General features: G+C 39.7%; 1 protein-coding gene across 4 annotated transcripts in view; it reads left to right on the forward strand.

Annotated features, from left to right (window-relative positions):
- LOC132151647 (E3 ubiquitin-protein ligase PDZRN3-B-like) overlaps positions 1-13,383 on the forward strand; it is a 98,568-nt gene extending 85,185 nt beyond the window's left edge. For all 4 annotated transcript variants that reach the window (XM_059559910.1, XM_059559911.1, XM_059559914.1 and 1 more), the window contains 7 exons: positions 7,561-7,814; positions 8,619-8,706; positions 10,417-10,515; positions 10,667-10,729; positions 10,816-10,917; positions 11,013-11,129; positions 11,712-13,383. In XM_059559910.1, the coding sequence (XP_059415893.1) occupies positions 7,561-7,814; positions 8,619-8,706; positions 10,417-10,515; positions 10,667-10,729; positions 10,816-10,917; positions 11,013-11,129; positions 11,712-13,232 (2,244 nt within the window). In that variant the 3' untranslated portion in view covers positions 13,233-13,383. The remainder of the gene's footprint in view (positions 1-7,560; positions 7,815-8,618; positions 8,707-10,416; positions 10,516-10,666; positions 10,730-10,815; positions 10,918-11,012; positions 11,130-11,711) is intronic.
- Positions 13,384-13,612: the final 229 nt, after the last annotated feature.

The following is a 13,612-nucleotide window of genomic DNA, read 5'->3' on the forward strand; positions in this document are numbered from 1 at the left end:
ATTTGCCAAAATCCTGTGTTTGAAACCAGCGGTTCAGCAGGGCCTCTTGATTTCGATGTAGCAGCCCCATTTAACAAAACCGCTCACAGGAAAAGAGAATTAGTCCCTGTAAAGCTACAGTTCAAGAGAAGGTCATTTTCCCCTTTAGTTAAGATAATTAGAATGGAGAGAGGACGCAGTGAGCATGCCTCACCATCCCTGAGTAAACTTGATCTCTCTTTAACTGTGCTGAACTTTGTGCTTCAAAGCAGAAAAGGTATGCACCATGTGGAGATCTAGTCTCCTTTGTCCCTGATGTATCATGTTGTACCATGTTGGTCGACTGGTGGAGACTGTGTTTGACAGCACCATAGCTCCTATCTCACTAGATGTGGCCTGTAATGGTCATGGCGTCTGTCTGCACCTTGTGTAAGACCTTCATTTTAACTTGAGTATCAAAACAGTCATGCAGTTGATGCTCAGACTCAGATTAGGTTTGTACTGGATGAGTGCTTGCTAATGCATTTTTGCTAGTAGATTTATACTGTATGTTTTTTTTTTGGGGGGGGGGGGCAAAACAACTCAAAGAAACTCATGGTGAACCTGTAAATAATAATAATAATAATAATAATAATAATGAAATAAAAAGTTTAGTATAATGATGTAGTATAGTGATGCTAAACCTTTTATCTTAATACATGCATAATACATGTAATGTATATAATAAAATCATTCATTTATTTTTTTATTTATTGACCTCAGTAGTTATCAACCACCAATAAGGTATTTTCAGAGAATGGCAAAAATTGGCATCAGACCTGAAAAATTCTGTTACAGAAGATTTACTGGTAATATTTGTAATATTTTTGTGCCATTTAGTTGCATTGCCTTTTCCAAACTGCTGCCACAATCACTCTTGCTATCTCCCTCTTCCCCTAATTAGTCTTTAAAGTGACAGGATGCAAAAACAAATGGTTTGCGCATTACTGTTGGGAAATCGACTGAGTGCAGTCTAGTTAGCTTAATCAGGGATAGGTCCTCCCCGCAGCGCCTCCACAGCTGCTTCACGCTGTAGCAGGTGGCCGGCAGCCATTCGGGAGAGATCGCTACCCTCCAGTCTGCAGACTGACGCTCTAACACTCTTCTCCACTGCTAGTGATGGGTAGACAAAGCACAGAACATGACAAAGACATACACAAAGTGACATGATACAGATGGAATGAGACAAATGGACAGATGAAATACAGACATAACATGTCAATATTGACATGTCATTGACAGTGCTATAGACACAGTATTGATTTACCGTAGCAAAGACAATTGTTCTCAAGACCCAATTCGGCTAAACATGTTAAGGTACAGACAAAACATATTGAGCAGGGAGAAGCATAGTGTTCAGACAAAGCAGAAGTTCGGTTTGAAAACCCAGTGACCTGCCTTGTCTACTGGTTTAAAAGGAAGCTCCCTTTTAAGACAGTATCCTAACTGAAATGTAGCATCATGGATAGCATAATCTGTTTTTTCCTCTCATTTTGCAGCAAAAATATACATGTCCAATTTTACACCATATACTTAAGATTAAAGAGAGTTCACTCAAAAAATGAACTCATTTACTCAGCCTCGAGTTGTTCCAATCCAATGGGGACTAGAAACTATTTAGTTTTCATTTTTAGGTGAACTAATCCTTTTAAATGTCTATACTTTAGTTAAATAAGATTTATTTTCTCTAATTGCAAACAGTTTTCTCTTCAGCACAAATTTAAGTGAAGATTATGCTTAAACCATGGCAAACTTTTTGGCAACGGGATAAGAATGATGAACTTAATTCAAGATGCTGTATATTACATCAAAACCGTTGCATCAGAAACACTGATAAGAACATAAACAGTGTACTAGAGTTTGCTGTTAGCACTAGTTGTTAAGCAAATCCAATATACTTATGAACAGAAAAAAAACAATACAGAGAAACCACACAATAACATCAGCATAGAATACTATATTTGTGAATTTACTAATGCATTATATGCAGACTTTCTTTTGGCTCCATTCACAATCTTTGATGTATTTATTTTTTTTGTGTGTGTTTATCCATGTTCCACTGAGCTTTTCCTAATGCTTTCTGGGATTTCTTTTTTCTTTCTCTCTCTTTTTTCTTTTTTTTTAATACAGTGACATGATACATAGATCACTGTCATCCATGTGGAGAATATGAATAGATCAGCATTGCTTTGTCATTAGCCTCCATAAGTCTGGCGCAGATGTGACAGACAAACACAGGTGTGCCGGCACGTTTTTATGGACGGCTTTATTTGCACAGATGCATCAAATTCTCTGCAATTAAAATGAAATAATACCAGATTAAGTGTCCCAACTGTCTTTGTTTTTCACTCATGATGTTAGGTCTGCCTTTGTTCTGTCTAATAATAGGGGTCAACTGTTTTTGCTGTCTGTTTCTTAATTATGTACAAGGAAATACTAAAAGCAGTCTTTATCCATTCTAACCAAAGCAATGACTTGATTATGAATCATTTATATTAATAGACCCAATTCTAAGAAGCTAAACCATTATTAACATTTCCATCAGAGACATTTCTACTCTAGAGGCTTGTTATTCTTTAGGATCTGATAAGACACAATTGAACAGCATAAAATCGAGTGTATGCACATTGGGGGGTGAATGGTGACATGCTTCCCTGGTGTCCATGCTGAGTCATGAATAAAACATGCTAACAGAGAAGTTTGAATTTGCTAGTCTAGAGCAGTTGGCTGGTTTGGAATGCTGATGATGGACCTATTATATCTCATTTATATTCAGAATGAACGCTCTAATAGTGGTTAAATACCACTTGCTGTGTAGCTCACTTTAAAAATACTAATTTGTTGTGTCTTAAAGAACTGCTTAAACTTTCATGGGTGCTAAAGGCTTTCGTGTAAGTGTGTGAAGACAGCATTGTCAGCATTTCCAGTGGTAGCTGTCTTTCCTGTGATTTTACTCAGATTTTTACATAGTATGTCATCATTTGTCAAATATTTGTTTAGTAACTAATAGACCTGGAACATGTGACGGAAAAATGTATATGTTTTATGGTAAAGGGCCCTATTTTAATGATCTAAATGCAAAGTGTAGAGTGTACGGCGCAGGTGCACTCAGGGCGTGTCCAAATCCACTTTTGCTATTTTAACGAAGGAAAAAGTAATGCCGTAACGTTCAATAAACCAACCATTCCCATTCCCTTAAAGAAAGAGATGCGCTCGCACCAAGGCAGATCGATATTTACATGGCGGAATTGAAGCTGAACGCTTCTCAAGCGTATAAACCGATCTGCTCGTGCGCAATGTTAAAATGTACTGGACAAGCAGGCATCCACCAAAGCTCCGCACGATGAGTCAGTTAATATACATGTGTGGACCCGCCCAGAGGCGCATTTTCTACCAACGCGCTCTTAAAATAACAAAAAAATATTGCGCCATTGAATTAAGACTTTAGACCAGGTTTGAGGTGGTCTATGATGCAGTCTATTTTCAGCTCCTTAAAATCGCAATGCTCTTGAACACACCTCTTTTTTAGACCAGCATGCCCATGGGCGCACAAATGGGCGCAAATGCATTTGCTAATTAAGCGACGTGACGGTGGACGGGAAAATTCGAACGGCGTCGGACTGAAACTAGCAAACACACTTGTGCTGCTCCTTGCGTCGCATTGCGCGGGGGGTATGATAGGGCCCAAAATATTTGCATACATCTTTTATTTGTATGCATCTTTTTATTTGAATCTCATTGGCCTGCATTATATTTATTTATTTGTTTGTTTGTTTGTTTGTTTGTTTATTTATTTTAATTTTAAGTTTCTTACTTAAATACAGATTTAACTCAGTTGAATCTTAGATGAGCACAAACTTCAGAGTTAATGGAAACTAAACAAAAGTGAAAGTGATTTTAAGAGGCAATAACTAATTATTAACAGATGTACTACTCCTAAATAATTCACTTGAAGTCCATGCAAGTGCCTTCAGAGCCTGGCAAATGGATCTGAAGTTCTTGCTACTTTTTATTCTCACTAACTTTGTATGCTGAAACAAACCACTTTTATAATTTTTACTGTATTTTCCTTATGAATTCATTTCATGTTTACCAGACAAGGTTAGGACAAGGCCCAGATGGAATCTACAGACTTTTCACAGTTTTGCACTGATTTTTGTAGGAAAATGTGCATACTTCTGCAAGCATATTAAAGTTTGAATTCCGAAAATATGGCATGTTCAAATTCTGTGTAAATCTATAGAGTTCTATGAGCGTGGGCTTGTGTGGGCCTGGTTATAACCTCAAAAGCTGCTAGTAAGGTAAGGAAATGCATCTTTTTATGTGGTAGAGTGTGGGATACTGTTCTTTCCTCAAAAGAAAAATGAGGGACATCTCATCATAGGAGGAAAGCAAAGACAGAGGAAGCTTGAAGGAAGTGATTTAGCCTCCCAATATTGATCCTATGTAGATAACAGAAGGTCTTGTGCTTAAACAGGATTAAGAGCAAGTAAACAGCGGTGTCTTTTAGCTGGCGTCCATGCTTATCAGAGGCATTAGTTTTCCTCTGTTTGCTGCTTAATCCACAATAAGACGGCATGCCGCAGTGTTTAAAGGTTGATGTGTTTCAAGTCAGCCAAAGCTGTAAGGAGCTTTCCTGATTCTGAATGAAATAACACACGTACTGTACATACACATCGAAAGACCATATCCATTCCTGCCAAACTGCAGCCCTTTTTTTCTTCAGGACTGTAGTACATTGAAAGTACATAGTAAACTGAAGTACTTTGGAAATATATGACAGGCTTTTTATGATACTGAAGATTTTATGATTTTGAAGACTGGAGTAAATTCAGCTTTGCCATCACAAGAATAAATTATGTTTTAAATATATTAAACATATATGAAATAAAATATATTAAAGCAATTATTACTCTATATCATTGAAATAATTATTACTGATAATTCTCGCATGTGTGTTTGTCAGTATTCTTTCTGTCCATTGACTGAGCCATTCCAGCGACTCTGTGTTAAACAGAGGGTGAAGAGGCTCAGTTTGCACCGTTCTGTTGTGTGTACTCCTCAGTGAGACGTGTCAGAGGTGAGCTGTGTGAATGGGGGTCCCTCCTCCTTGTTGGAGAAGCAGTGAGGCAGAACGTTTCGTGGGTTGAGGCTTTGTCTCGGGGTCATGGGCTACGAGGAGGAGAGGGATTCCTATGCACTTAAGTCTTACTGAGAACAAGACAGACACAGAGAGGGATGATTGTGTTATTGACCTAGCTGACAGTCTTTGCAGAGCTGAATATAAGGAGTTAAGAGTTGGAAGATGAAAATAAAGAAAAGAAAAACTGTTATCGGAAGTGACGTCAGTTTTTAGAAAAAGTTCAAGTACCATGCTAATACCATGATTTATGTTCTTTTGATAGCTTCATGGTATTCCCTTATAAAAGCATTTACTTAACCCTTTAATTTACAGAAATACTACTGTTCCAGGTTCTAAAATGTTGTTTTGGACATGTGCAATCATATCATACTGTGGTACTTTGAAATATCCCGCGGTACTCAAATTAATTTACCATGGTAGTTAATTTTAAATATCGATTTGGCAAACTGTCTTAAAGGCTTCCTCAGTGTTCATTTATTAAAGTCGGTGAATCTTTGTTTCGATTTGTAAGTTACAGAATTTGGATTCATATTGGATGTTCCAATTATCCCTCAGGCTGGGATTAGTTTTAATCCTCTTGGTTATTAGTTAACATGTTCTCTCTCACAGCTGAAGTGCTGCGATCCTGCCTGTTTGGAAATCCGAGAAGTGGATCCAGCAGCTTGTGAGATCCAGCAGCTTGTGAATTAGACTCTTTATAGATATTTCTCACAAAATATAGAATTATATAGAGGATTTTAGTGAATCAGTGATCAGTGAAGTGACATTCAGCCAAGTATGGTGACCCATACTCAGAATTTGTGCTCTGCATTTAACCCATCCGAAATGCACACACACAGAGCAGTGAACACACACACACACACTGTGAGCACACACCCGGAGCAGTGGGCAGCCATTTATGCTGCGGCGCCCGGGGAGCAGTTGGGGGTTCGATGCCTTGCTCAAGGGCACCTAAGTCGTGGTATTGAAGGTGGAGAGAGAACTGTACATGCACTCCCCCCACCCACAATTCCTGCCGGCCCGGGACTCGAACTCACAACCTTTTGATTGGGAGTCCGACTCTCTAACCATTAGGCCACGACTTCCCCATAAAAAGTGGATACATTTCTGAAAGCTGTGTGAGAGGTTTGATTCTGTGATAAAGGTGTGTAAATGTTTGATAAATCTATGGCATACAACAATCAATACTGCTCAGAAAATGAATCGCTAAACTATTATTTTCAGTATTTGTATGTAATATGTATGTATGCGGGTTGGATAAGTGGATGTGAATGCCTCAAGCACGGATCCTATCAAAGCCGTCTTTTGTCTAGAAATCAAACATGAACAAATGGGGAATGCTGCGTTTGTTGAGATGAGCACATGAGGGGAAAACTCTATAAGCTCTAAGATAAGAGAGACGGTTCACCCAAGGTCAAACACACTGTTAGCAGACAAGTTAATCTTGAAAACTCTCATGTTTTGCATCCTAATAAAAATGTGTTAGCTGTTCGGTTTAGCTTGACATCAGCCTAACCAGATCCTTTGTCCTGAATTTATTTTTTACAAGTAATTTATGCAATACACCAACAATAAAAATTATTTGGACATCGTTTGACAATGTTGTGCTTTTGGGACATCCGTTCATTTAATTTAAGCAAATGATTTGTTTTCATTTATATTTTATATACAGTGAATTATTTATTTATTATTATATCACCCTGTTCTCTATAGATCTGCATCAGCGATTATTAAAAAATATGGTAATGGTATACATCAAAGCATTACTGTGTTACCTCCATATAACTTTTTTGTAAGGGTAGCAACAATTGCAGTTTTAAGTGCTGTACAAAAAATGTACTGTTTTAAAATGTTCCTTCCGTATGCTTTCATCTCGGACCCCATCTGGGCTTGGTTCTCTGCACTAAAAGATTGCTTTGAACCTCTACTTTCTCATTTCTTTCAGCCCTCATCACCAGAGCGCTGCTCTTGATTGGTGTGTCATGCTTTGGCCCTGAAGCTCTCATTCATTTCCTCATGTACAGTGCCCACATCTTCTTCCAGGGAGGCCCTCGTCTTCAAATTACTTAGCTAGATACATTTCCCCGGTTCAGTTTGTTTAATGACCCTGATTAATTAGCAAGAGAGCATTTTCTAATTTATGTTGTTGTTTTGCTGAGTCTAGCTTTGACCCCCGAAAGCAGCGAGAGGCACTGCAGATGCATTGCTCTGTTGTAATGGTTGTTTTAAATTGCTTTGCTCCCTTGGTTTTAAATATCAATAGATTTGTCGTCTCTTTACAGCTTTACAGTTTATATTGGAGTAGTTTTTGTCTTCTCAATTATATGCACATTCCTACACATATTAATTGCTAATACCATTTGTAATGTCAATGTTGTTATGTTTGTCTGTTTCAACAGGTCAATGGAAAGGACTTGTCAAAGGCGACGCACGACCAGGCTGTGGAGGCCTTCCGTATGGCTAAAGAGCCCATTATGGTCCAGGTGCTACGCCCGGCTCCCAAACCCAAACCTACAGGCCCAAGTGGGGAAGCGCAGGTAATGGACATCAGCACCCAGACCGACATCACCTTCCAGCATATAATGGCGCTCAGCAAGCTGCCTACGTCCTCCCCGCCTGTGAATGTGCTTGAGCAGTACCTGCTGCCAGAGGGGTGAGTGACACCTCCATGGACCAATCACAATGTATATTACAGATTTCAGTTATGATTGACACATAGCTAGTGAAGATGGTGTTGACAGACAGTGTGTTAAATACATATTGAAGATCTGTATTCATGCCATTGCACAAAATTCAAAAGTTGCTAACAATGTTTTGGCCCAGGGCACAAGTTGAAATTAAGTTGCTTTCATTTATTTTGATTTCAATTTTCCTCTCACACAATATCATATCTCACTGCATGTATCCTCGAGGGGTTGTCTCTCATATGTTACTGACAGGAACTAAGAAGGATATAATTTATTTCCCAACACACTAAAATTACATTTTCTAATATCAAATTTCTGCAGATGCTTGTTTTTACCTGAAGTCTTATTTTTTGTAAAAGAGTTGTTAAATAGATGGTCACATATATTTATAAAAATGGAAGTCATGTATCGGAGTTGCAGCTCTGAAATTGCTTTTTTAATCATATTTATTATATTTAATTTTCTTTTTATCTGCAGATTGTTTCAATTTTATTAATAATATTATTTATTGAACCATGCTGTCCTTTATCATATAGTTATTCTGCAATCAACAAGAAAGGCACATATTCCAGCAATAATTAGAGTAAAATCCCTCATAAAGCATGTAAGATGTGATGAAATTGGCAGTTCAGCCAAACTGGTAACATTTTGTAGAGCATATTTAATCATTTGACCTCTGAATCTTGAATGCAGTGTTATTTGTTAAGCATAGTCCCTCTTTAACATCGTTCTTTATGGTATGATATGGTTGTGTTTGTTATGTTTTCTAGGCACTCTCCTGCTCATGAATACTTCGACCCCAATGATTTCCTAGAGGGCATGCAGCATGAGATAGAAAGAGAAGAGCTGGAATATGAGGTAATGCCACACATAATCTCTCTTTATTCTAAGAATTAAGACATGCTGACGTTAGGCCTGATGCAAGTTGTCTCCACTGATGTTTTGGTGAATTGCCCAACCACACCATCAATAACCTCACACAGGCACTAAAGGGGTCAGATTTACTGACATCAAGTAGCCTTTTTAGCCCCTTGAACAGATGCTATACGTGGATATCATTATTTACTTTTGTCATTGACTTATAAATCGGTGAAAAGAGATAATTGGAGAGGTTGTAATTAGACTAACAACTGGCGTGATGGATCTGAGTGTACAATAATCGTAGACAGATTGCTCTGTAATGATAGTGGTGGGCGGTGAGTCCCGAGGGGTCACGAACGAGTCCATAAAGAGATGAAGTTCAGAGACTTACGGCGGCAGATGCTCTGCATGCAGCACTCTTGACGACCTCTCATCGGCCCCGAGGGCCTCCAGGTGCCGCAGTGAGGGCCCTGCAGACAGAGATCAATGACCAGGATGGGGCCCAACAACTCCTTTACCCTCCTGTCTTGTTTACCTTGATTAATACTCTCTTTTGCACTTCAAGGACAAAGAAAAGGGAGTTTTAGATGCTGTGAAGTAGAAATGCACTTAATATGCACTGTTTTCTTACCTTAGAACAATGTTGGCAGGCATTTAGCAATTATATAATGTAATGAACTAACCAGCTTATCAAATACTTCCTCGATATGGTCATGAGCAAATGACCAATGAGGATCAAGGTCTGAGACATTCATTATGGACAATTACTGCTTAGGTCAATCTCATGAAAATTATAAAGGATGTTATATCGCCCCAAAATCAAAGGAAATAAAAAGCAGTTATATTTTTTTATTATAATTAAAAACAGTTGAGGTTTATGTTTAAGGCCATTAAGATATTTTACATCGGGACATCATTTTTTTTTTTCAACAAATTAAGCACATTTCCATCACCAATTGTCATTACCAAAAAACAAAACAAATCTTCTTCAAATTATTCTCAAATGACAATAATGTATTATTCAATCATGTAGTATTTGTTGAACTGCCTTGAATTTATGCTTATTTAAATTAAAAGTCTTCAACTATAACAATAAAAAGCACTGTTACGTGAACACCAGATCAGCATAAAAGAATGATTTCTGAAGTGTAACTGTAGACTGAAGTCTGCTGAAAAATCAGATTTGCCATCACATGAATACATTATTTTTTTAAACTGTTAAAAAAAAAAAAAAAAAGGTATTTTAAATTATTACACAATATGATTATTCACATTATTACTTTTTACAGACCCTAAAATTTGTAACAGTATGTAATATTTGTATGTCATAATTTCTTACCTGAACATGTATTCATGAGATTTGCCTATTTACTTTGAATAAGATTGATGGTTGGTTTAGATTACAGTGGGTTTTCATTCATGGTCTGCTGTGATACCAGCCCCGTGAGAGCTGTGATCTCCATATGTATCTTGTAGATAACAGATGTTCACACAAGACGGAAGGAGACTTGGCTCATGTACATGTTAATAGCATGTATCTCTGTTCCAGAACTCTTTAAACTGGGCAAATTATTCAAGCATGTAGATCGAGGCAACAGATTGTGTACATTCTTATGATTAAGCTGCTGTGTTTACACAGTTTGGCAATTCAAACTACAAATGACTTCAGTCAGTGCTGTGCATTAAAATATCACACTCTTCTTTCAGGAAGTGGATTTATACAGAACTAATATCCAGGATAAACTGGGGTTAACTGTGTGCTACAGAACAGATGATGAGGATGAGACTGGGATCTATGTCAGTGAGGTGAGTTGTATCGCAAAAATAGCCATTTTTGTGCATGCTAATGATATGCTCTATAAAACATCTGTGGTTTCACTTATAAAATACAAGCCATTAAGATTCATTTTATTTATTGGGCTTGTATTGTTGGTCAACAATTTTCTTCATTGTACAGATTGATCCGAACAGCATTGCAGCAAAAGATGGACGAATTCGAGAGGGAGATCGAATCATCCAGGTTTGCTGAATGTCATTGATGCCATTTGTCTTATTCCATCACATTTAGGCATTTTTTTCTAAACAAATCTCTATTCCACATTTCAGATCAATGGCTTTGAGATCCAGAACCATGAGGAAGCAGTGGCTCTTTTAACCAGTGAAGAACACCCAAATGTATGCCTGCTATTGGCTCGACCAGAGATACAAGTGAGAGACCCAAGACACAAACACACCATTCATGCTGTTCACCAACTTTAAAAGATAGCTGATAGATTTTCTCCTTTTCTCTCTGGTTATTTTAGCTGGATGAGGGCTGGATGGATGACGACAGAAACGACTACCTGGATGACCTCCACATGGATATGTTAGAGCAACAGCACCATCAGGCCATGCAGTTCACAGCAAGCATGATCCAGCAGGTACAGCAAATCCATCATAGAGTCAGTCGTGGAGTCGTCAGGAGGCATATCAGTCAATCATAGCTCAGCCTGTCATGGCTTGACATCCTACACATCAATCATAATTTCCAAATCTGTCACTGAGCAGGAGGTAAAGCAGTCAAGCCAGGACTTTAGTTTAAAAGAAAGCATGGCTAGTTTAGGTCCCATTTGCACCGGGTATTAACATCTGTTTCATGTGATCCGATCTGAAGTGTACTGTGCAATGTACGCATGTTAACAGGGTCCAATGCTTCTTGACATCTGATTGAACCAGTTTGGAGGTGGTCAGATCTCAAATGGCTGCTCTGAAAATGTATTAAATAATTGCTTACTTTTATAATAAGTATTCATTATGCCAAAGCTTGAAACTTTTAATCTAGTATTAGGCTTTCAAAACTTCCTCCAATAAACTTTGGAAAAGCCTGTAAATTTTAAACACATGTGAAATTGTGAGCTTGTGGGTGGCTTACCTCCTATTCTAGATGTCATATCAACCTGGCATTGTATATTAAGAATATTGTTGACTCCTTTTTTGATGTCCCCTTACTTGTTTTATTGTAGAAGAAGCACGAGGAGGATGGAGGTACAACAGACACTGCCACGCTGCTCTCCCACCATCATGAGAAGGACAGTGGAGTGGGCCGCACAGATGACAGCACCCGTAACGATGAGAGTTCTGAGCAAGAGAATCTTGCAGATGATCAGACCAGCACCTCCACCACACTAGGCAGCCGGCGCAGGCTCGCATACAGTCAGGACACCCTAGGAAGTGGCGACCTCCCGTTCAGCAGCGAGTCCTTCATTTCTGCAGACTATGCAGACGCGGACTTCTTGGGTGACTTTCCTGCTGACGAATGCGAGCAGTTTCGTGAGCTTTTGGAGCTCAAGTGCCAGATGCGGAGCGTGGGCATCAGCGGTACCCCAGAGCAGAGCTTGTTCTGGCCCAGTGGTGGTGGACAGGGCAGCGTTGGCGAGGAGGGTGTCGACAAAGAGCTGGAGCTTCTGAATGAGGAGCTCCGCAGCATTGAGCTCGAGTGCCTGAGCATAGTCCGAGCACATCGCATGCAGCAGTTGCGTGAGCAGTGCCGTGAACAGTCCTGGATGCTCCACAACAGCGGCTTCCGCAATTACAACACAAGTGTGGATGCAAGACGCCATGAGCTAACGGACATCAGCGAACTCCCAGAGAAGTCTGACAAGGACAGCTCCAGCGCATACAACACGGGTGAAAGTTGCCGTAGCACACCACTCACGCTAGAGCTTTCCCCGGACAACTCCTTGAGGCGTGGAAATGAAAATCAAGTGGGGGTTTGTAGTGGGACATTGGGTGCCAGCAGAATTCTCAAACCTCTTCTGTCTCCCGTCCAAGAAGCTTGCAGTCCTAACAGAAGTCGTCCAACCTTGTCAAAAGTGTCCGAGGCTGGAACCCAGTCTGAAATTCGAGAACGCAAAACTGGTCGCCATGCCCAGCCCCAATCACCCTACAAACATGCTCACATCCCGGCCCACGCCCAGCACTACCAGAGCTACATGCAACTGATCCAGCAAAAGTCAGTGGAGTATGCCCAAAGCCAAATGAGCCTAGTCAGCTTGTGCCGGGACCCCGTTGCTTCTGCTGACATGGGTCCCAAGATGGAATGGAAAGTGAAGATCCGCAGCGATGGTACGCGTTACATTACCAAGCGGCCTGTCCGGGACAAGCTCCTGAAAGAGCGAGCCCTACGGATCCGAGAGGAGCGCAGCGGGATGACTACAGACGATGATGCCATCAGCGAGATGAAGATGGGACGCTACTGGAGCAAAGAGGAGCGGAAGCAACAAGCCGTCCGTGCCAAAGAGCAGCGTCAGCGCAGGGAATTTATGAAGCAGAGCCGTATGGACTGTCTGAAGGAGCAAGTGGGCAGCACTGAAGACAAGAAGGAGCTCAATATTATTGAACTGAGTAACAAAAAGATGATGAAGAAGCGGAACAAGAAAATCTTTGACAATTGGATGACTATCCAGGAACTGTTGACCCATGGTACGAAGTCCCCCGATGGGACAAGAGTGTACAACTCCCTACTGTCAGTGACCACGGTTTAGGCTCTGTACTGTTCAGTATATAGGACACTACCGATTGGGGTAGACAATCCTGCCTCGTTCAATGCGGCAACATTTGTAAATAAGAAATATGAATGCCTCGTCTGAAGGAACTTTGCTACTTGCCAAGAGAAGCTACAATGAGAAGTGATGAGAGCACGTTTTCTTATTTGCTCTGTTCTATATTGCGCTTGTGGTTTTGAATATTCTATTAAGTAACTGATTCATGACCATTTGGCGTCTTTAAAAGGTTTTGGAAAACAATACAAAGACCATCAAGCATCACAACTATCAGCATTTTTATTTTATTTCAAGTAACTAACAGTCATCAGTATTGTTCTTTTTGCTAATTGAAGTAACAGATATTTAGCTTAATGGTCATC

Source organism: Carassius carassius, chromosome 10 (assembly GCF_963082965.1).
Source record: "Carassius carassius chromosome 10, fCarCar2.1, whole genome shotgun sequence".
NCBI classification, from domain to species: domain Eukaryota; kingdom Metazoa; phylum Chordata; class Actinopteri; order Cypriniformes; family Cyprinidae; genus Carassius; species Carassius carassius.